This window comes from Falco punctatus (genome assembly GCF_963210335.1).
Source record: "Falco punctatus genome assembly, chromosome: 11".
Classification (NCBI taxonomy): domain Eukaryota; kingdom Metazoa; phylum Chordata; class Aves; order Falconiformes; family Falconidae; genus Falco; species Falco punctatus.
The window spans coordinates 13,149,126-13,169,041 of NC_137591.1; the positions used below are offsets into that span (position 1 = coordinate 13,149,126).

The following is a 19,916-nucleotide window of genomic DNA, read 5'->3' on the forward strand; positions in this document are numbered from 1 at the left end:
TTATTACCTTTTAGATTTTTCAAGTTGAATAATGTCAATGTTTTTGCCACATAAAAAGTTCCTGATTCAATTTTTCAGTATTTTAAAAAAATAAATTAATAGTTATAGATCCAGTGAATAAGAGAATATAAATTTGACACAATCAAAAATATATTTTAGCTCCTCAGAAAGCCAGGATTTTGAGAATTTCTGTCATAAAACCTGAGAAACTTAGCACCTGGAGGGGCTGAACCCCCCCTTTTCCCCACCCAGCTGCATGGTGATCATAAGCCACTCTTCAAGACTGGCACCAGAGAAGGTACAACACTAAGAAACTGCACCAGCATCTCTCATCACTTGCAGAAGAAATTATCGTTACTAATCTCTAAGGTCATAACCTTTCATTGAACTTCATTCCTTTTTCATTGCTTAGTTACTCCAGACCTTCCCATCTGATAGTCTGATAATCCTCTGCACTGATGATGGCTTCAGTCTTTGTGCCTTCAGCAAGTTACATTAGTGCACGCCTGCTTTTTGCACCAAGACAGAGCAACAAGGAGCAAGAGAGGCACACCTGGCTCTGCAAGAAGCAAGGAGAAAGCAGAAGGTACGGCCTGGTGGAGGGAAAAACGGGACAGGAGGTGTGTAGAGGCTTACACCCACCTCTGATTCGATCTCCACGTTGAGAAGGATCAGCAAGACCCTCAGTGAAGCTACAGTGGAAATAGTGTGTTGTTCTCCAGGATAAGCAATGGAGGAAGGAGCTTAAGTTCTCCCGAACTGGAGCCCGGTGCAGCCCAGGCTGCTGCGACCAAGAGCACAACAGCCAGGTTGTTTCCTGAATTGCAGGTGCAGAGTTAATGCCCCGCAGGGCTTTGCCCACTGCAGGAGTGGTTGTTGCAGGAAGGACACTCTTGTGCAGGTGTGTGACACAGTCATCTCTGGTTTGGCAGTCCGGACTGCAGTCAGAGCAACATGCTTGGCTGGCTGCAAACAGCTTCTCTCCCAGATTTCAGGTCACACAGGCAGGATTCAAGATGGAAGCAGAAGATCATCCATTAACAAAAGTCTCTCTCCAGACACTTTGGGAACATCAGCCTGGTCACAACATGTCATATTACTCTCTCTCACCCTCACCTCCATTATTTTTGAGGGATTTTCTTTACATGTGCTTATGCTACCCTGCTTCCAAAGAAGCCAGAAGGCAGAAACCCAGATCTGCAACACACAGCAGATCAGTCATGGAATCATAGAATTGTTTAAGTTGGAAAAGACCTCTGAGATCATAGAGTCCAACCGTTAACCTAGCATTGCCAAGTCCACCACTAAATTGTGTCCCTAAGTGCCACATCTACACATCTTTTAAACACCTCCAGGGACGGTGACTCAACCACTTCCCTTGGCAGCCTCTTCCAATGCTTGACAACCCTTTCAGTGAAGAATTTTTTCCTAACATCCAATCTAACCTCCTCTGGTGCAGCTTGAGGCCTTTTCCTCTTCTGCTAATGCTTGTTGTCTGGGAGAAGAGACCAACACCCACCTGGCTACAGCCTTCTCCTCTCCGGGATAAACAAGCCCAGTTCCATGAGCTGCTCCTCATAGGATTCATAAGGTCTTTTAAGACCTTCACCCGCTCCATTGCCCATCTCTGGACACGCTCCAGCACCTCAATGTCTGTCTTGCAGTGAGGGGCCCAAAACTGAACACAATGTTGAGGTGCAGCCTCACCAGTGCCGAGTACAGGGGGGCAATCATTGCCCTTGTCCTGCTGGCCACACTGTTTCAGACACAAGCCAGGATGCTGCTGGCCTTGTCGGCCACCTGGGCACACTGCTGGTTCATGTTTAGCTGGCTGCTGACCACCACCTCCAGGTCCCTTCCCACCGTGCAGTTTCCAGCTGCTCTTCCCCAGGCCTGTAGTGCTGGTGGGGCTGGTATGACCCCAGTGCAGGACCCGGCACTTCTCCTTGTGGAACCTCATACAGTTGGCCTCGGCCCATCGGTCCGGCCTGTCCAGATCCCTCTGCAGAGCCTTCCTGCCCTCAAGCAGATCAACAGTCCTGCCCAGCCTGGTGTCATCTGCAAACTTACTGAGGGTGCAGTTGATCCCCTGGTCCAGATCACTGCTAAAGATATTAAACAGGACTGGCCCAAATACTGAGCCCTGGGGAACACCACTTGGGACCAGCTGCCTTGCTGGACACCTGTCCCCAAGGATTAGGAGGTAACTCTACACCACCCCCCCAGGCAGCTGTAACTGGGCCAGCACTGTGCTGGATCCACTTGCCCACACCCAAGGTGCTCCAGCAGATCAGGGTTCTTGCGACAGCTGGAGCTCCTGCCCAGGCTGCTGAAGCTCAGGGGATGTGGTAAGAAGGGGGAACATCAAGGAACTGCAGGCACCTGCTGAGCACGAGAAGTAAAAAAAGGCAGACATGCAGGCAAAGGTAACCTGGCAAAGGTAACCCACCAAAGCAAGTGACTGTGAAAAGAAAAGCCAACTAATAAAGGAGAAATAAAATGGAAACATATATTTGATGTGTTGGAGAATTAAGGAGAGCAATGGAAGATGAAGTAGCAAGGGAAAACTAAGAGCAAATACCACAGAGCAACAATGGTGGAGACAGTGTATGCAACATGGAAGTAGAGTCCAGGACCAAGAGAGAGGAGAAAGAAATTGCATTCAGAACAGGAGAAAAGAGAGTGACCTGGAAATTTATTCCAATAGCAGGAAGAGGCTGGGCTGTGCAATTTGGGGCTCATTGTTAGAGCCTGACAAGCCTGCCAGCAAGGGTGGATCCCAAAGAGAGAAGGAATGCTTGGAGAAAGCTATGAGATGTGGGATATAAGGTGGAAAAGTATCTAGTAGGGAGTGTGAAGGAATCCACTGGTGATCTCTGCTTTCATGACAAACAACATAGCAAGATTCCCACTGAACTGGACCACAAATAAACTAAAAATGGAGTAATGGTGCAAAATAAAAGGAGGAAAAAAAAGAAAAAGAAGTGAAGAATCGCAAACGACTGAAGCATATACTTACCAAGGAAGAAAGAGTCATCCAGACCGCTGCCGGTCTGATGTTAATAGTTAAAGAGTAACACAGCACATGGACAGGAAATGGAAGGTGGGATAAAATACAGTCTGACTAACCTGATAGTTAAAACCCCCTTTCTATAAAGCTCTAGGCCCTGTCCAGACTTCAGAGAAGCATCTGGGAACCTTGAGGCCAGTTGGGAACCTTGGTAAATGTTGGGGCAGAAACGAGCACAGGAATTTCATGTGGGAAGGAAAGTTTAAGGTCAAGATGAAAGCAGAGCCTGGTGAAAGGGAGCGTATCAGTACATGCAGATTACTGCTGAGTTACTTTGTGGATGTTCTTATAAATTTCCTTAAGGATTGTCACAAATACTAGGTGTAATCTGATGATATCAGAATGTTGTGGTGCATTGGCATTGTAGGGGAAAGTAGAGGAATGCTGTACCACCAAAAAAAGCCATTAAAGTCACCAGGAGTACTGTTCTTCATTTTGGGGACTTTGTGAGATGCAAGTACCTGAAGAAAAGGAGTTACAGGTGTAACTGGCCAGAGTGACTCTGAGCTGTACCTGCAAAGTGGGACTGAGAAGGGCAAATGCAGCCCTGGCCGTATGCAGATGTGGAATTCTCACCAGGTGAGCACAAAGTCTGCGACCACTCCTGGTCACTTGTCTTCAGGAGCGGGAACCTGAACAGCAGCATGGCCAGAAGAGTTACCATAGCATTAGGTGCACAAGCAGGCTGGTTAGGAAGAAAATGCTGGAAAAACTTTAGTCTTCCGTGTAATGGCTGAGAGGGAGATGATTGCTGTCTACTAATACATTGGGGCATAAATACCAAGGCAAGGACCTATGTGAGGTAAAAGACATGTTGGCACAGGAACAAATGGATATTAACTGGCCATACATCAAATTAAGCCAGAAATTAGAAGATGATTCCTACCAATTAGAATAGTGATTTCTGAAACCAGCTTCAGATCAGATGAGCACAAGACAAAGCTCAGCCACTTTGTGATGAAGCTTGGTTAAGTCTGTGAAGACAACATGAGATGAAGCCGTGCTGGAAACAGTATACAGTCAGACCTAGTATCTCTGGGGTGTCCTTCTGTCCTGTGAAACGCTCACAGTAGCTGTTGTGGTGTCACTGGGAAAAAAATGAGTATATGTACCATGCCACTTATTTATTAATCTGTAGTTGGTTGTTTCCTACAAGTGTAAGGCTGGAAAAGTCCACCTAAATCATCCAAGTTGAGGGCCTGCCGCTGACACTGAGCTCTTGTGAAGGCGCGTGCACCACCTGCGAGTGACAAGGACGCTGTGCCTTGGCTACAGACGATGACACAGGCTTTGCCTGGCCTCTCTGCCCACCGTGCTGCTGTTTTGCCTGGTGGGGTGGACGATGGCTGCCATGCAGGAACCCGAAGGAGGACTGGGAGTCCCATTTGAAATAGATGTTGAGATGGCACTGGACTGTGACAGGATCGGCCTCACCTCAGGAAGACCAGAGAAAGCAGAGATCGGAGTGAGAGCTAAGCAAGGACCCTCTTTCCGCCATTTTTTTCATGCCCTCATCACTGCCCTCCAGCCAACCCTGCACCCCACCCAGGCCCTGTCCAAACCCACAGCCTTTTCCCTGCCATTTTCCATTTTTTTTCCGTTCTGTTGCTGCCCCTCCACCCCCTCAGCCTCCCCAACAGCTGCCTCGCCCCTAAATATCAGCTAAACCCGCCCCAAAGCCCAGCACCGCCCCGCCTCAAAATGTCAGGGCGCTGCGCAGTCCCGGCCCCTGAGGCCCTGCCGGCGTGGGCGTGGCTATGAAATAGGCGGGCCGCGGCGCCAGCGTCGATTGGCTTCGGGGGGAGAGATCCGCCCTTCTGGGCGGATCTCTCTCCCCGAAGCCAATCGGCAGCGGCGAGGGGGGTAGGGCAGCTCCTTTTAAGGGCGGGGGCAGCCGTGGTGGCGGGTAGAGCGGGGTGCGGCCGGCGGTGAGTGAGTGTGGCTGTGGGGTGCTGCGTACACGTGGGGGGGTCGGCGCCGGGTGCTGGGTCCAGCCCTGCCTGGTGGGGCTGGGCTGGGGGTGCTTGGTTTTTCTCAGGGGTGCTTTTGGATTTTTTGTTTAGGGGGCCTTGGGAAGAGGTGTCTGAGCTTGGTGGTGGGTTGGGGTGTGTGCCAGAATGGCTTTTGGGGCTGTTTGCTGAAGGCTGTTGCAGGCCAGGGGAGTGCTAAGGCCTTAGCAGGGTTTAGCTGTTTCGGGATTGAAGTTCTGCTTGCCAGGGATGGTGGGCCCTACCCTGGCAGAGGCCATGTGCCAGCTTGGCACCTGCTATACAGCCTTCAGGAGTGGAAGAGGCAGGAGGTGTGTGTGTCTTTGTCCCTGTCACCTGGGATGCTCTGGGGTACGGGAGGAGGTGGGTGGTGTCCCCCTCATGAAAGTGGTAGAGGGATGTGTCTGGGGAGGCTGTGGCCTGATGGGTGGGATGGGTGTTGCGACATGCCCTTGGCAGGTGGTGAGGCTGGGTGCGGCTAGAAGGTGCTAGCTGAGACTGTCACCCCTATGGAGGGGGAGATAACTATAATAACAGTGTGGATCCTGTGGCAGGCCAGCAGTGTGCAGACCTGCCAGTGTCAGAGGGAGGAAGATAAGTGGAGTCCAACTTTGGTTGTTCAAGTGGGTTTTTATAATTACCCGGGTCCTGATGGTGTGAGGAGCTGCAGTGATCCCAGCGCCCCGGCTCATGGCCTGGTGCCACTGCCCCAGGGCACCCCCAGGGTGTCTAGGGAAGGGTGCAGTTCCCTTTCCGTGGCCGGGCTGCCCTCTTTCGGGACAGTAGCATGCTACAGCTGTCCCCTCTGTACTTACTGCCTCTGTTTAGTGCTTGGGATGCTTTTCCAGCCTGCCAGGAGGAAGGACTGCCTCTCCTTGGCCTCTGGCCCGGCAGGTCTGTGCCTGGCGGCCATGCTGGGGACGGGGTCCCAGCTGTGCTGGGGCTGCTTCCCTGCTGCTGGCAGAGATGGGCCAGCTGTGTGTTTCCTCTCCGGGTCAGGATCTGGTGGCCGCACAGCTTCGGGGGAGGGGATGGGCATCGCTGCACTGGTCCCTCTGGTGGGGCGGTGGGGCTGGGACAGCTGCTATGGCCGGCCCTGGCCTGCCCCTCCCGCGGGCAGCAGGGCAGGCCGCAGCCAGGGCTCGCTGGAAGGTGGCTGAACCCCCCCGTCACGGCGGTGGCGGTGCGGGGCCTCCTGGGGGCCAGCGGCCGCCGGGGTGTCACGCAGCGGCCCTTCCCCGCAGCCGAGCGGCAGCCCCGGGCCCGGCCCTGCAGGCCCCGCTGGCGGCAGCGCCGGCGCTCGGCCGTGCCGCGGCACCGCGCTTCCGGGTCCCGGGGCGGCGGCAGGCCCCGGCCGGGCCCCACCCCGAGGCCGCGCCGGGAGCCACCCGCGCTGCCCGCTCCCGGGCTGGGGGTCCCTGCGGGGCGCGGCGCTCCCTCCCGCCAGCGCCGGGGTGCGGGAGCGAGGCCTGTGCGCGGTGCTGCCCGGGGACCCTCCGCCCTGGTGCGGCCGCTGGGCTGGGCTGGCTGGAGGCGGTGGGGATGTTGAACAGCCGAGGCTCAGCGCTCTGCTGAGGCTTCACTGTAGCAGGGCAAGAGCAGCCTCCGGTGGCGGTGCTGGCCGCTCGGAGAGCCTTCCACACAGCCCTCAGCATCAATGTACCATTGAGAGGGCTCTTCCCTCCTCCCCTGGGCAGGGTGGCAGTACCAGGCCTCCCCCGCTGCCGCGACACAATGTTAGCTTTGAGCGGGGCTTGTGTAGGTGCTTGGCCGCTCTCTGGCCCTTGCTCTGGAACGCGGGTGGGAGGAGGAGGAGGTCACTGTCACCCTCCTGGTGGCAGCAGTAGCTTGGTTGCAAGCTCACCTTGGGTTGGCGTGTGGTCATGCACAGGGGTCCGCACTTGCAGGGCGGCTGCAGGTTGGGGGTGGCAGGTCTGTGTGCCTTGGTGCCCAGGCTGCTTCCCACAGGAGGTCTGTCAGGTGCTCTTGCCCTGACTGACCACTTTGGTTCTGGAGTCCTAAGGGCAGGAAGAAGTGGCATGAATAGCCCTTCCCATGGTCACTGGGCAGTGCAGGATAGCGCTTGGCGCTTTACCTGCTAGCGTGTTGTCAGAGGATCTCCCCTCTTGGAGGCCCAGATTGCCTGTGCAGCAGTGCATCCATCCTGATGTGCTGCCCCAAATTGACCACCTTCTCTTCTGCCAGAATGCGGCCAGGGCAGATTCCTAGCTGGATAGAGCTGACCTTCCAACCAGACCTGCTGGGCAGCTTCTTGAGGATGGTTTAGAGAGTCAAACGCTTGACTGAGACTGCTGTGTTTTATTTCTTTCCTAGGAAGCCCCTCTAGCTCATGGGTGTGAACTGCTGCTGATAGCTACTTCTCATAGGAAGTAGCACAATGCCAGCTGTTGCAGCATCTACTTGCTGCATCTCGCTGTGGTGATTAAGCCATGCCACCCACACAGCCTGGGCCTCTGCAGTCCTGCCCTGCATCATATTCTCCCTTCTTTCCTGAAAGTCTCTTAGGTGGGGGGCATTATGTGGTCCTTCAGGACAGAAATATAATATGAGAGAAAGTACTGTTAAAACTGAGACTAGGAAGGTAAAAACTGATTTTGACCTAGAGGTTTCTCACACCATGTTTTGGATGTGAAAATAAGTGAGCTTATTCAAGGTGCATAGTGTTTTCTTTCCTGGTGGAGAAAAGCTTTGTATTCCTAGGAAGCTCTAAAGCTGGCATCGGAAGCAAGTGCATTGTTGCATGCTTGGCTTGGCACTGTCCTCGAAGGTTGCAGGTGAACACTCCCTTTTTCTGCTGGGGTTATAGCACAGTCAGCATTTGGATTGAGATCCTTCTTTTAGGAAAAAGCTTATGGGAGATACTGGGAGTGGTGCCTGTGATGGCCCAAGAGATTTCTGCATTTCTGTGCCTTTGTATTGGATTTATACTAGTGTGTGCCCTACTGGCTGTCAGATGGTGGGAGTACTTGGGCTGGAAAGTCTGGTTCTTGCCAGTCAAACAGGTGAGGCAGCCTGGGCTCCTGCAGGGAGGAGCCAGGGCTCTTTGCTGCAGAAGTTGTGGGGCTGCTGTTGCTCAGAGATGACAAGTTGCAGCTGCCACAGCCAGCTCCCCACCAGCAGGCCTATGTCTGGATGCTATCTGAAACTTTAGTGGTGTGGAGATGGAGGTGGTAACTGGGTCGGATGTTTCTTGATTTTCCCATAGCATCTCATGGGGTATTTAATTTCTGGTTGGTTCTTCCCTGTGGGATGGATCTGTGTAGTAAACTGTCACTGTGGCAGCACGTTCTCCAGTCTTGCTGCAAGGGTTGCTTTAACCCTGTGGATCAAATTGGCTAGCTTGCCCTGATGATTTTTTAATAATTTGCTCTCTATATATACAGGTTTATATCTCATGCTGCTTCTGCTGTCCCTGTCTGTAGAGGACCAGCAGTAGGAGTAACAGCCCTGGCTTTGAGTGGTCCATCTACACCTGTGGAGTTAATCAGCCCTAATGCTGCTTTTTTTGTGTGTGTGGAGGGCTATGAAACCTGTTAAAGGTGGTATCTATTGAGCCTTATGCCTGTTGGGATTGCTGGTGCCTGTACTGTGCTGCTGGAGTCTGACTTCCCTAGTATTGTTGAAGATCTTTCTCTTGTTGGAAAGTGGTTGTGTGACTGCACTGCCGCCTTGATGCAGAGGGTAGTGAGGCCCAAAGCTGGTGTCATGGTGAGTTCCAGGCAGTGACCCCTTGTCTCGGTGAGAAGTGCCTCTGGGTTCACACTTGGGCTTCTTGAATGGCCCAGATAGAACTGTTGGAAAGGTTTTAGGACTTGCTTTGTGGACTTCTGTTGTCCATCTTGTCTTGGTGTGCCTGTCCAATTAATGCACAGGCCTGGATGGGGCAGAGCATGTTAATCATTACTGTGTAATGATTACAGACACAGCTGTGGGAACAGAGGTGAGGCCCTGTAGTGAGGCACTTGCCTAATGATTAAAACCACAGAGATGAATACTCTGGTACAGCCTTCCTTGCCTCCAGGTAGGGGTGCTCTGTGTTCCTCTGCTAGAGGGCTTCAGAAGGCTTGACCTGTTTCTAGAAGCAGGTGTCAGGAGTCAGCCTTGCTCAACCTAGCCCTACCTGCCCTCTCCTTCCTGATGTGCTCTCCCATGCACCGGGGGGGGGGGGGGGGGGGGGGGGGCGGCTGTGTGCCATCACTTCAGAGAGGGGCCCCAGCCATCTCTGCTTGCTTCACTCCTCATCTGGTGCTGCACAAAGGAGTGGACATGGCTCAGTGTGGTTAGCTCAGAAAGGAAATAATTTTTTTCCACTTCTGTAGGCATCTTGTCCTCAGTTTCTTCTGTTCCTTCACTTTACTCCTTTGTTCCTTGCTATGTCAGACTTTAAACCTAATGTGGCCTTTCCCCTGCTTTTTTTTCCCAGCTGCTCTCATCTGTACTGATATCAGTGCCCTGAATATGCAGCTACTAGTGTTGAATGTGATAAGGAGTAAGCCTACTCTTAATAGCTTGCCTGATCAGTCTGGGGAGGTGCTGTCCCTGGAAAAGAAATTGTGTATGCTGTGGCATATAGACCTTTTACTGCAACATGTTCTTGTGGGCCCTTGAATTCTGATTACCTGCCTTGTTTTTTGTACAAGGTTACCCATACCCTGTTGCAATGGGCTTGCTTCTTTCCCTGGAAACTTGCAAGGTGCCACGCTGACTGCCTAGGCTCGGCAGAGTTTGCCTGCTAATCTGGGAGTTGTCTTTTGCTCTCCCTGCTTCCAATAAGCCTGGGAAGAGGAGAGCTTAATCTCAGTTTGAAGGATGGTATCCAAAGGCCTCAGGGTTTTATGGCCACTGTGTGAGATAATGGTAGAGTATTAACACATACTTGGTGAAGATGGGGAAACTCCTCAACTTTAGACAGGTTGCCTCCTACCACTTGAAGCCATGTGCCAGGAGCAGTGCTCAGCCAGTGTGACTCCTGCCAGAGTTGTTGCATATCAAGGATTTGAGAGTTTGCATCCTTTCTCTGTGAACACAGTCCTATACTGACTTCAGGGTATGCTGATGCAGAGCATATGGTACCAGGTTGTGTTATTTGACACTCAGCATGAAGTAGCTGAGCCAGAGGAAGTGACAAATGGATGTGATTCAAGTAGGAAAACTTATCTGGTGGTGTTAGTATGAAGTTTCTTTGTAGACTTTGTGTTATGTTGTGGGCTGAGAGTTCTGGGACTGGTTGTCCTCAAATTCTGATCAGACTCTGTTCCAGATCCTCAGAGCCAAGGTGCCAGGCTAGGAGAGCAGCTTTCCTCCTCTGACCTAATGTGCTGGTGTGACTTTCCATGCTTGAAACATAGCAGTTCATGCTTTCCTACCAGACTGGTCTTCTGTGCCATGGTGCATAGGCATCTTTCAGCTGTGATCCCTCTTGAGGGTAAAACCATGACTTTAGTAGCATGTGGGCAACAGTGCCTTAAGTGGGCCTTCAGTCAGATGGCTGAAATCATTAGCTATAACGTAGGTGTACTTGAATACACTCGCCTGTTGAGTGCTTGCTCTCTTCTGCATGTGCTAGAGCTGGTGTCCTGAGATGCTATGTGTGAAACAAGTATGCAGTGTCTGGTTACAGGCCTCTCTCCCTTTTACCAGGGCACAGAGCAGCAGAAGGAGGAGATCCAACTCCAGTGTTCTGTGCTTCACTGTAAACTTTAGCCTTGGAGTGATCCCACTGCAAAGTTGGAAAAGAAAAGGGTTTAGCTGCTTAGGGCTGGCCAGGCTCCTTCTCTGTGTTGACTTGCTCTGACTGCCTTACTGCTTGTGTGGTGTTCAGGGTAGACGTGGTTTTGTGTTCCCCATCTTGCTGGATTCACTTATGCATAAGCTCAGGAAAGCTTCTGGAGCCGTGACTGAGTGCTCTTGGTGATGGTTTGTGGTGCCAGCTGCTGTGTGTGCTGTGCACAGCCCTGTCTGTGCCTGACCTGGGGCCAGCAGACCCTGGGCTGGTCAGTCCCACTCTTCCAGAGCAGCGGCTGCTGCTTCTGAACCACAAGTCCCTGTAGCTGTGCTGGAAAACACTCCCTGGGTGCACAGAGCTCTGTGTAGTTGTTACTGGACCCCACAATGCCTTTCTGGAGCTCCAGGAAGCTGGGCAGGTGCTGTGATGGGGAGCTGGAGGAGGAAGATGCTTCTTCCTTAGAGGCTGTGAAACTCAGAGCTACATCAGGCAGCAAGTCTTGTTGCCAGCTTGTAGGTCAGGGATGCAGGTTGGTTTGATACCTGGCCAACTGGTTATCTCCTGACCTTTGAGGGTTGCTACCTTCTCGGGAGCCCCACAGTGGCCAGGCCTGCTTTAGCCAGTTCAGCAAGGGCCCTGTGCCAGGTCTCCCTGAGGTGGCAGCTCTGTGGCCACCTACCAGGCTGTTTTGGTGTTGCCTGTAATTAAACTAGTGGGGAGATGAGGGTGGCTTGCTTTTGTACTTCTTACAGGACCGATTTCTGACTCCCATGCTGATGGGGTAGGGGTGTTGGATGGCTGGGGCTGAGTGTTGCTTGCAGGTGGCTGCTGTGTGGAGAGAGATGCATGCTGTGAGTGAGGCTGTTAACAAAGAAAGCTAGGTTGAGTCCTGCTCTCTGTCAGTGTCGTGGTTACCAGTGCTGTGGCCTGGCTGCTGGGGCTGTTTTTAAAGGCCTTGCTGTTCTTGCTGAAGTAGCACTAATTAGCTGTATAGCTCGTTGGAAATATGCAGCGTACACATTGCTTGGCGTAAGCAAGTATCTAATCCTTGATGTTGGTTACTAGGGCAGAATGTGGCCTGATACTCTGGTTTGCAGATGGTGGGAACTCTCTCGCTGAGGTGGGGAAATGACACCTTGTTGGTGAAAGGTGGAAGAAGATGTGTTGCAAGGTCTCTAGATATCATGCAGGGTGTGTTTGGGTCCCAAGGGTTCCTGGTGCTTTGGGATGTTTGGACTTGTTTGCTTGACTTCTCTTTGGCTGTTGAAGGCTTGGCTTTGTGTTCCCCATCTCCTCCCTTGTCCAAGAGGATCAGGATCCGGGAGGAGTCAAAGGAGAGTAAAGTCTCCCCTGTGCAGAGAGGACAGATACCAACCACTGAGCTGTGAACACCTGCAGTGTGTGATGTGCATTAAGAGCAGATGCCTGGCTGGATGGTGAACCCCTCAAAGTGCAGAGAGACATGAAGTGTTGGTGTTGTGCGTGGAGGAGATGGCAGAGGTGAATTCAGGTTCCCAGGCACTTGCTGCTCTGTGCTGGAGACCCCCTGCCAACAGCAGAAGGGCTGGTGTGGAGCCATCATGGTCAGGCAGGCCAGTGCACTTCCCACCCTCCTGCTTAGTGAAGGTGATGCTTGGGCCTACTTTATAACTCCCCCTTTGCAGCTTCATTGCCAACGCCTCGAGGCCAGTGGCTGCCCCTTGGGAGACAGGAGGGTGAGACATGCCTGCATCTGCCCACTGAGTAAGGCGCACACTTCAGCCTCTCTGGTGCAGGGCGTGTAGCATGCCAGCAGGGGTACTAGGTCTCACAAAGACCTGAAGACCTTGGGGCTTCCCTGGATATGTAGTTGCTCTGTTAGAACATCCTGCTGCATTCAGCTGCCTAGGAAAGCTGTGGGAAATGCATAGGCCCTTCTCATAAGGGCCTGTAGCATAACTTTGTTAGTTCTGCCCTGGTAGAAGTCCTGGTGCTTGCCCAGAGCCTGTGTTCAGGACCAGTCCAATGCCTCCTGTCTCTGTGAGGCATGTATGACTAGGAATGCTGGAGGTGTGTCACAAGGCACAGCAATGAGATGTTGCTGTTCACACTGGTAGGGACTTCTGTGCTAGTGCTGGGTTGAAGTGCACTTCTCCCACTGCTTGGGGGGACAGCTGTCTGGGTTCAGGGCTGCTGCCGGGAAGACTCTTGTCTGCTGCATGCTCTGTGCAGCCTTTGGCAGGTCTATCACACGGCAGCTTTGCCCTGAGTCTTCTCACCCAAGTCTCCAGTGTCCTGGGACCCCAAATTGTTTTGACCTGGGTTCCTAGGTGGCCAGTGGTGCTGCAGCATTGCTGGCATTAGGGTCAGCAAAGTAATCCATAGTGCCTGAGCTTGTGTGTCCCTGTACTGTGAGAGATAGCTCTGAGCTTGTGGGTGACTGATACGATCTTCTCATCTTAGCTTGCCCAAAATAGGCAAGTACTCTTCAGGGTTTTGTCTCTGCCCTGGACCTGTAGTAAGGCTGACTCATTCAGCTTGATAAGATAAACACAGAGCTTGAATAGTCAGGTACTTGTGCTGGGAGCTAACTCTTGAGGGCTCCTCAATCTAGCAAATAAAGGTGTAGCTGGATGTAGTGGTTGAAAGCTGAAACTAGACAGACAAGTTCAGAGCTTGCTCTTGGCCACTAAAGCAACATAAAACTCAGCAGCTTTCAGGACTTGTACTTACTACGTTTCCCACAGCTGGAGCCTTGAGTGGCTCTCAAGGATGATGTAGTTCCCGCTACACTTTTCTGTTGCGTGTGGAGAGTGGATGATCTTGGTAGTGCCCTGGACCTTAAATATTACTTATGTCACAGTGATACTACAAGTAAGTATTCTTTGCTATTAAAACCCTTGAAGCCTTGGGTTGGAAAGGGGAGCATCTGTCTGCTGCTGGTGCCCTTGAGGTGTGGGAATCTGTCCCAAATGGGCTTTGCTGCAGCTACCTGCCGAGGTGGAATGGGGGTCCACCTTCTGTGCTTTCTGAAGCACAGCAAAACTTCTTGGACTGTCAGTGGGGTGTGTCGCTGCACAGGCTGCTCTAGAGCCTTGCTTGGAGGAGTGGGTACTTCAGGGGCTGGGGGGTGAAATGGGGGAATGTGTTCCACCCCACTGCTGTTGCAGAGAGGTGCATGGCACTCCCTAGTTTGGAGGCGCACGGAGAGGGTATGACTGTGCAGGCACAGGGCCCAGAGCTCATGCTGCTGCTGCACTGAAGTGACTTGCAGAGCATGGTGAGCCAGGATGGTGTGTGCCAGCCTACTGTGTAGACTGCTGCCAGTGAAGCCTGTTGTGTAGGTGCTTTATAGTGTCTGCTGCTGTCCTGTGTGGGTCCCAGCTAGAGCAAAAAGGACTTTGCTGAGCTCTTACTCTTGCAGCAAAGCTGAAGGAGTGATGCTGCTGCTGGCTGGGGAGGGCTTGAGGTGGCAGAGGCTGCTGGATACTTCAGCTGGGACCTTACTGGGAAGAAGGTTACTCTGACTTCAGCCTCCTGACTGCTGGTCTGGGAGAGGCTCTGTGCTTCCTGGTGGTGGCAGCAATAAATGTCCTGGGGAGACTGGGCTGGGGACCTGTTTCCCCAGGCCTGTGCCTGGGCAGTGATTGCTGTGTGCCTTCCTGGAGGAAGGGGTGGGTGGAGTATCTGGTAGCAGCTGTGGGGAATGCCTCCCTTGCAGGTGGGTGAATCAGGTGAGGCTGGGCCTGTGCTCTACCTACTTTCCTGCTGCTCTGGTATCCTGTGGTCTGGGGAGCACAAGGTGCTGTGTGAGGGTGTTTCAAACTTGCCTGCCTGGGCCCTTCTTGCTTTTCTGGAGAACATCTGTCTGGTGTGTGCTCATAGTGAGGCTGAGCAAGTGTGGGGAGTGCCAGTACTTTTCCCTGCAGCCTTATATCCTTCTCCTGTGGCTTTCCCCTATCTGGGGATACTGTGCCCTGTCTGGAAGAGGGGTGGAAATGTCATTGCCAAGTAGGCTGCACCTAGCCTCTGAGGTGCTGGGTTATGGGGTGGTAGCTCTTGTCAGGAGAGTTTGGTGCAAGGGTGCAAAAGCAGGAGCTCTGACACCAGAAACTGGTGTTTGCTTCTGAACCAATGGCTTTCCTTCCTCGTGCAGTGGGTGTGCCAGTGATGATGTGTCTCCTCTCTGGTGAGGGTCACTGGACAGGAGCCCAAGGCTGATCATAAAACTACTGCTGTGTGGAGGGTGTGGGCCAGCTCTGCGTTTCCCTTGAAGACCTTGCACCAGAGTCAAGCAGAGCAGTGTGTTGGGTGGCTGTGGGTGGCAAGGCTGGTGGCAACATCGTGGTGGTTGTGGGTGATAATGCTTGAGCCTGTATACAGCAGGAGCAAGAGTAAAGGGCTGGAGATGGTGCTGAGGTTGGAAACTTTCCAGCTGGCTTGAAATGTTAGGATCCTGCCTTGGAAGGACTGCTGGTGGTGAGTGATGGGATTCCCAGCAGAACTGGGGAGATAGGGCCAGGCTCAGTGAGAAGTGGGGAGCATATGGCTCAACTGGAAAGTGGTTGCTGGTGTGTGATCAGCTGAGAGGAGAGCAATGCTGGCCACGTACACATGACTATCTCACAAGCTGTGCTTGAAACTTGCTGATGTGCAAGGGCTGTGCTCTGCAGGCTGCATGCCTGGGAAAACAGCTGCCTGATCTGCCCTTCCTCTCTTCACAGAGGTACTGCCACCACCATGGAGGGGATTGTGACCATGTATCAGGACTTCATGAAGAAAGCAGGTGAGTGTTTGGCTCTGCCCAGCTGTGGGCAGGCTTACTGCCACAGGTGTTGTGGGGGGTCTGTCATCCCTGAAGCAATCTGGGTCTAGCTGCATCCTGCCTCTGCCCTGACATAGATATGGCTCTGGGTTTTTTTGGGCTGCCTGTTATGAGGCTGTCTTGCTTCAGTGCTTGTGCAGGGCCTTTTGGGGCACTTCTGCTTTCCTCGGTGGAAGATCTCCAGGCTGCCCTGCAGTGTGGCTTCAGGCTGTGCCTTAGTGAGTTTGGCTGGCTTCACCAGCCTCTGCCTCCAGGCTGCCCTCCTTACCTGTGCCCCTGTCCTAGGAGAACAGGATTGCCGAGTCCTTGCCGCCACTCTGGCAGCAGGTTGGGGTGAGGATGCTAACCACTCTGTATCATGCCTTTCTCCACAGACCCCCGCATTGCTGATTATCCACTGATGCAGTCCCCGTTCCTTGTGATGGGCATCCTTCTGGCATATGTCTACTTTGTACTGTCCTTGGGTCCCCGGCTAATGGCCAACAGGAAGCCTTTAAACCTGAAAAAGTTCATGGTCCTGTACAACTTCTTTCTGGTGGGGCTGTCACTCTACATAGTCTATGAGGTGAGTTGTTGGCAGTAGGCTTTGTCTGGCATATATAAAGCAGAACATGCATGCTGCATGGGTGATGGGGAGCCCTTTTGCAGGCTGTTCTCTGCCCTTCTGTGCAGGGCTTGGGAAGTGCAGTGGGCGATGTGTTGGGCCTCATCCTGATGATGCTCTTGTTGTAGTTCCTGATGGCAGGGTGGCTTACTGGGTACACGTGGCGATGTGACCCTGTGGACTTCTCGCAGGACCCCAAGGCCCTCAGGGTGAGTTCTCATCCCTCTCCTGGTAAGGGTGGGGGTGGCCTTTAGTGCTTCTGTCTGGACAGCAAGGTCACAGGTGCCTCTCCTGAGGCAGAGAACTTGCAGTTCCTGGCCTTCGGTTTCACTGCAGGATTACTCTATGGAGACCCTTGGTCACTGGGCATGTTCAGGCTGAGGTGGATCTAAAATGTTAACCTGTTCTGTTACAGATGGTCAGTGTTGCTTGGCTCTTTGTCTTCTCCAAGTTCATCGAACTGACTGACACGGTGAGTGAGTTGCTGGGGAGGCCTTGTCACTGCTGCTGGGGAGGGAGTTGAGGCCAGTGTGCTTTGGGGTAGGTGCTTTCTTCAGCCCTTCCAGTCTGACCTAGTAGTCTGTCTGGCCTTGCTGCTGAGGAGACCACTCTGTGTGGTGCCAGTCAGCTTGGAGATGGGGGAAGCATCACTGAGATTATATGCTGAGTTAGTGGCTCAGACAGCTCTAGCTGCTCTCAGGGCTGCAGGTCCTTGATGCTTTTGGACTCTCGTTGCAGGTGATCTTTGTCCTGCGGAAGAAGAATGAACAGGTCACATTCCTGCACCTCTTCCACCACTCTGTTCTGCCTTGGAGCTGGTGGTGGGGAGCAAAATTTGGTCCAGGTAAGATGGAAACTGTCTGGGTGCACAGCTTGGGGAAAGGGTGAGGTTAGCCCCAGCATGCTGAGAAGGGTTGTTTGGCCCTGCTGGGCTCCTAGGAGCTGCTTGTAGTGCAGGCTGCTGTGTGTGATTGACTTGCCCTAATGAAAATGTGTCTTAACAGGGGGAATGGGTTCATTCCATGCCATGATCAATTCCATGGTGCATGTTGTCATGTACTTCTACTATGGGCTCTCAGCAGCAGGACCTGCCTTTCAGAAGTACCTGTGGTGGAAGAAGCACATCACAGCCATCCAGCTGGTGAGTCAGTGCTGTCGAGCAGAGCATGTGCCCTCAGCCTCTGATGTGAGAGGAGCAGGCCACCCCTTGTACCTATGAAAGGTGTAGCCAGCAGCTGTAGTTGTCTCTTCTGTAGCTGCTTGCTCTGGCCCACCATGGGCCTCCAGTAGCCCTATCAGCCTGGTTAGCATGTAGGTGCTGCTCAGACTTCTGCCCCTGGGCTGCAGCCACAGTGGGAGGGTGAGAGGCACGTGCTGCCTTGAGACTTGTGCCTGCCTCTTCCAACTGCTGCTGAGTGTGCCTCACTGTAAGGACCTCTGCTTTAGAGAGGGAAAGGAGCCTACTGGTTTCATTTAGAAAGGTTTCTAGTGGGATCCCTGACCCTGCTCCCATGAATAACTTGTCCTTACTCTGCCTTGCTCCCAGGCACAGTTTGTGATTGTCTCCGTCCACATCTCCCAGTATTACTTCATGCCCAGCTGCCAGTACCAGTTCCCCATCTTCATCCATCTCATCTGGATTTATGGGACCATCTTCTTCATCCTCTTCTCCAACTTTTGGTACCAGTCCTACACCAAGGGCAAACGGTTGCCCAGGGTGGCTCAGCAAGCAGCCCAGCACAACGGTAGCAGCATTCATGAGAATGGCACTGTCACCAATGGCAAGGTCAAAGCCAACTAGAGGGCAAGGCCCTCCCAGAGCCAATGAGAGCCCCGGGGCAGAGGCAGCTGGGACCTGTTCCCCTGCTCCCGGGTGCCACAAGCCAAGTGCCTACAGACTGTTGTACCCCTGTGTCCAGCCCTGCTGTCCTCTGTCTGCATGCCCAGCCCCTCTGCTCTGAGCAGCCATGGGCAACTTTTTCTGCTCCTGGGAGGGCTTGTGCTGTTTCTCGGCATTGCTGAGCAGAGAGGCAGCTGCCTGCATCACAGCTGTGGGGCTCCAGTCCCATTCCAGTGTTTCCAAAGGAACTTCCCCCAAGTGCCTACATCTGGCCCTTCTGCCTGGGGGCCATTTCCTTCTGAGTAGGACCAAAAGAAGAGACCGGTCCCTGTCCTGGTGCCCTCTCCTCTCCCCTGTCTCATGAGAGCCTGCGTGGGTGAGCAGACTTGTCCCTGGCTGCTTGCTGCTGCCAGCTCAAGTGTGAGTGGTCTTGCTCTACCATGCCTTGTGCCATTTTGTTCCATACCACAGTGCTGCATGTCCCTTCTGGTCCCTGTGTGCCTAGGCTGGGGGTCCTGCCCTGGCATATCTGTGCTCAGGCATGGCTGTGGAGAATGTAGGGGCAATGTCTATAGGACTCGAGGGTCCAGACCTGCCCAGTACAGTACATATGCCCTGTGCCTAGTATGTTGCGGGGTTTGTGACGGCCTGAAATTCTTCCCCCACACAATAAGCCCAGGTTGCCTTGCCTTTCTGTGCCTGGGCTGGGTGCTTGGTGTGTGCTTTAGCCACACTTATGGGATCCTGTATGGCAGCTGGTGGCTTGCTCCAGAGTGGGGGAGGCCAAGCTCAGCTTTGTCTTGGACCATTTCCACTTCTGCAAACTCAAGACTTGAGCAATAAGTGCCCCTAGAATCAGCTCCTGGGCTCCCTTGCTGGGGACCAGCCCTGCTTGGCCCAGTGTGAACACAGTAGAGGATGGTTGTAGTGTGCCCTGCTGTGGTGTAACAGTGAGTACCGCTTCCCTCTGTGGATCTGACTGGGCCTGGGTGAAGGTGTACTCTGCCCTGCAGCAGGGCAGGGCCTGGTGCCCGTCACCTGCTCTGGCTGTAACTATGCTCATGGCCTTGAGGATGAGGTGAAGGAGCCAGGCCCTGTCAGATTGGGCTGCTCTTCTATCACAAATAAACAGACAGAAGGAGAAATGGCTCTGCCCTCTTGGTTTGTGGTTTTTTTTTTTTTTTTTTTTTTTTCAAGCTTGCTGTGCTCAGAAACTGTTCCAGGTGCTTGTCCTGCCCGGTGTGGTTGGAGGGAGGGCTGCAAGAAGCAGCTGGCGTAGCAGGTTTGTGTGTTGGGGGGAGAGGGCGATAGCGCTGTGCTGATGAAGCATGCTGATGGCAGATTGTTTCCAAGTGTTTTGGTAGAGCCGGGCTGGGGGCAGGAAGTGTGTCAAGGCTCCTGTTGTGAAAGTGGCTCCACCCTGTCAAAGAATGGCTGGGGTGGAGTGTGGGTGTGGGCTGGGACAGGGGCCAGCTGCCCAGGAGGAGCTGCTGCTTTTCAGAAATCCTGGGGAGCCGAGGTGTGGCACGGCAGGGATCAGAGACCCTGGAAACCCAGGTGATGGAGTAACAGCAGTCTGCTTTCTGTATCTGCTAAAGCTGCTGCCATCTGTGAATGCCCCTGCAGTGTGGGGCTGTGCAGAACCTGCTCCGGTTGATCAGAAGGAGGTTTATGTTGCTGCTGCTGCCTTGTTCGCACTACAGCAGTGCATCTTGGCTGGCTGGAGCAGTCTGGCTTTGCTTCAGTGCTGTTAGGGTGCAGCACTGCCTTCCCCATCACCTCATGACAGGGGCCCTCTGATGTGACTGAAGCCTGGAAAGAGGGGTGGACTTCTGGTTGGGAGGAGCGCCTTAGACCAGCAGGC

The 19,916-nt window shown here is 53.2% G+C and overlaps 1 protein-coding gene across 3 annotated transcripts; it reads left to right on the forward strand.

Moving 5' to 3' along the window:
* The first annotated feature begins 4,959 nt into the window (after positions 1–4,959).
* ELOVL1 (ELOVL fatty acid elongase 1) lies at positions 4,960–19,201 on the forward strand. 3 transcript variants are annotated; one of them, XM_080406945.1, is made up of 8 exons: positions 4,960–4,998; positions 15,508–15,569; positions 15,983–16,173; positions 16,341–16,421; positions 16,628–16,684; positions 16,951–17,056; positions 17,217–17,353; positions 17,759–19,201. In XM_080406945.1, exons 2-8 carry the CDS (start codon positions 15,524–15,526, stop codon positions 18,011–18,013), a joined length of 873 nt encoding a protein of 290 aa, XP_080263071.1. In that variant the 5' UTR covers positions 4,960–4,998; positions 15,508–15,523; the 3' UTR covers positions 18,014–19,201. The 3 variants fall into 3 exon arrangements, with proteins under 3 accessions (XP_080263071.1, XP_080263070.1, XP_080263069.1); XM_080406944.1 differs by lacking the exon at positions 4,960–4,998 and adding an exon at positions 15,062–15,085; XM_080406943.1 differs by lacking the exon at positions 4,960–4,998 and adding an exon at positions 15,127–15,262.
* The last annotated feature ends 715 nt before the right edge of the window (positions 19,202–19,916 follow it).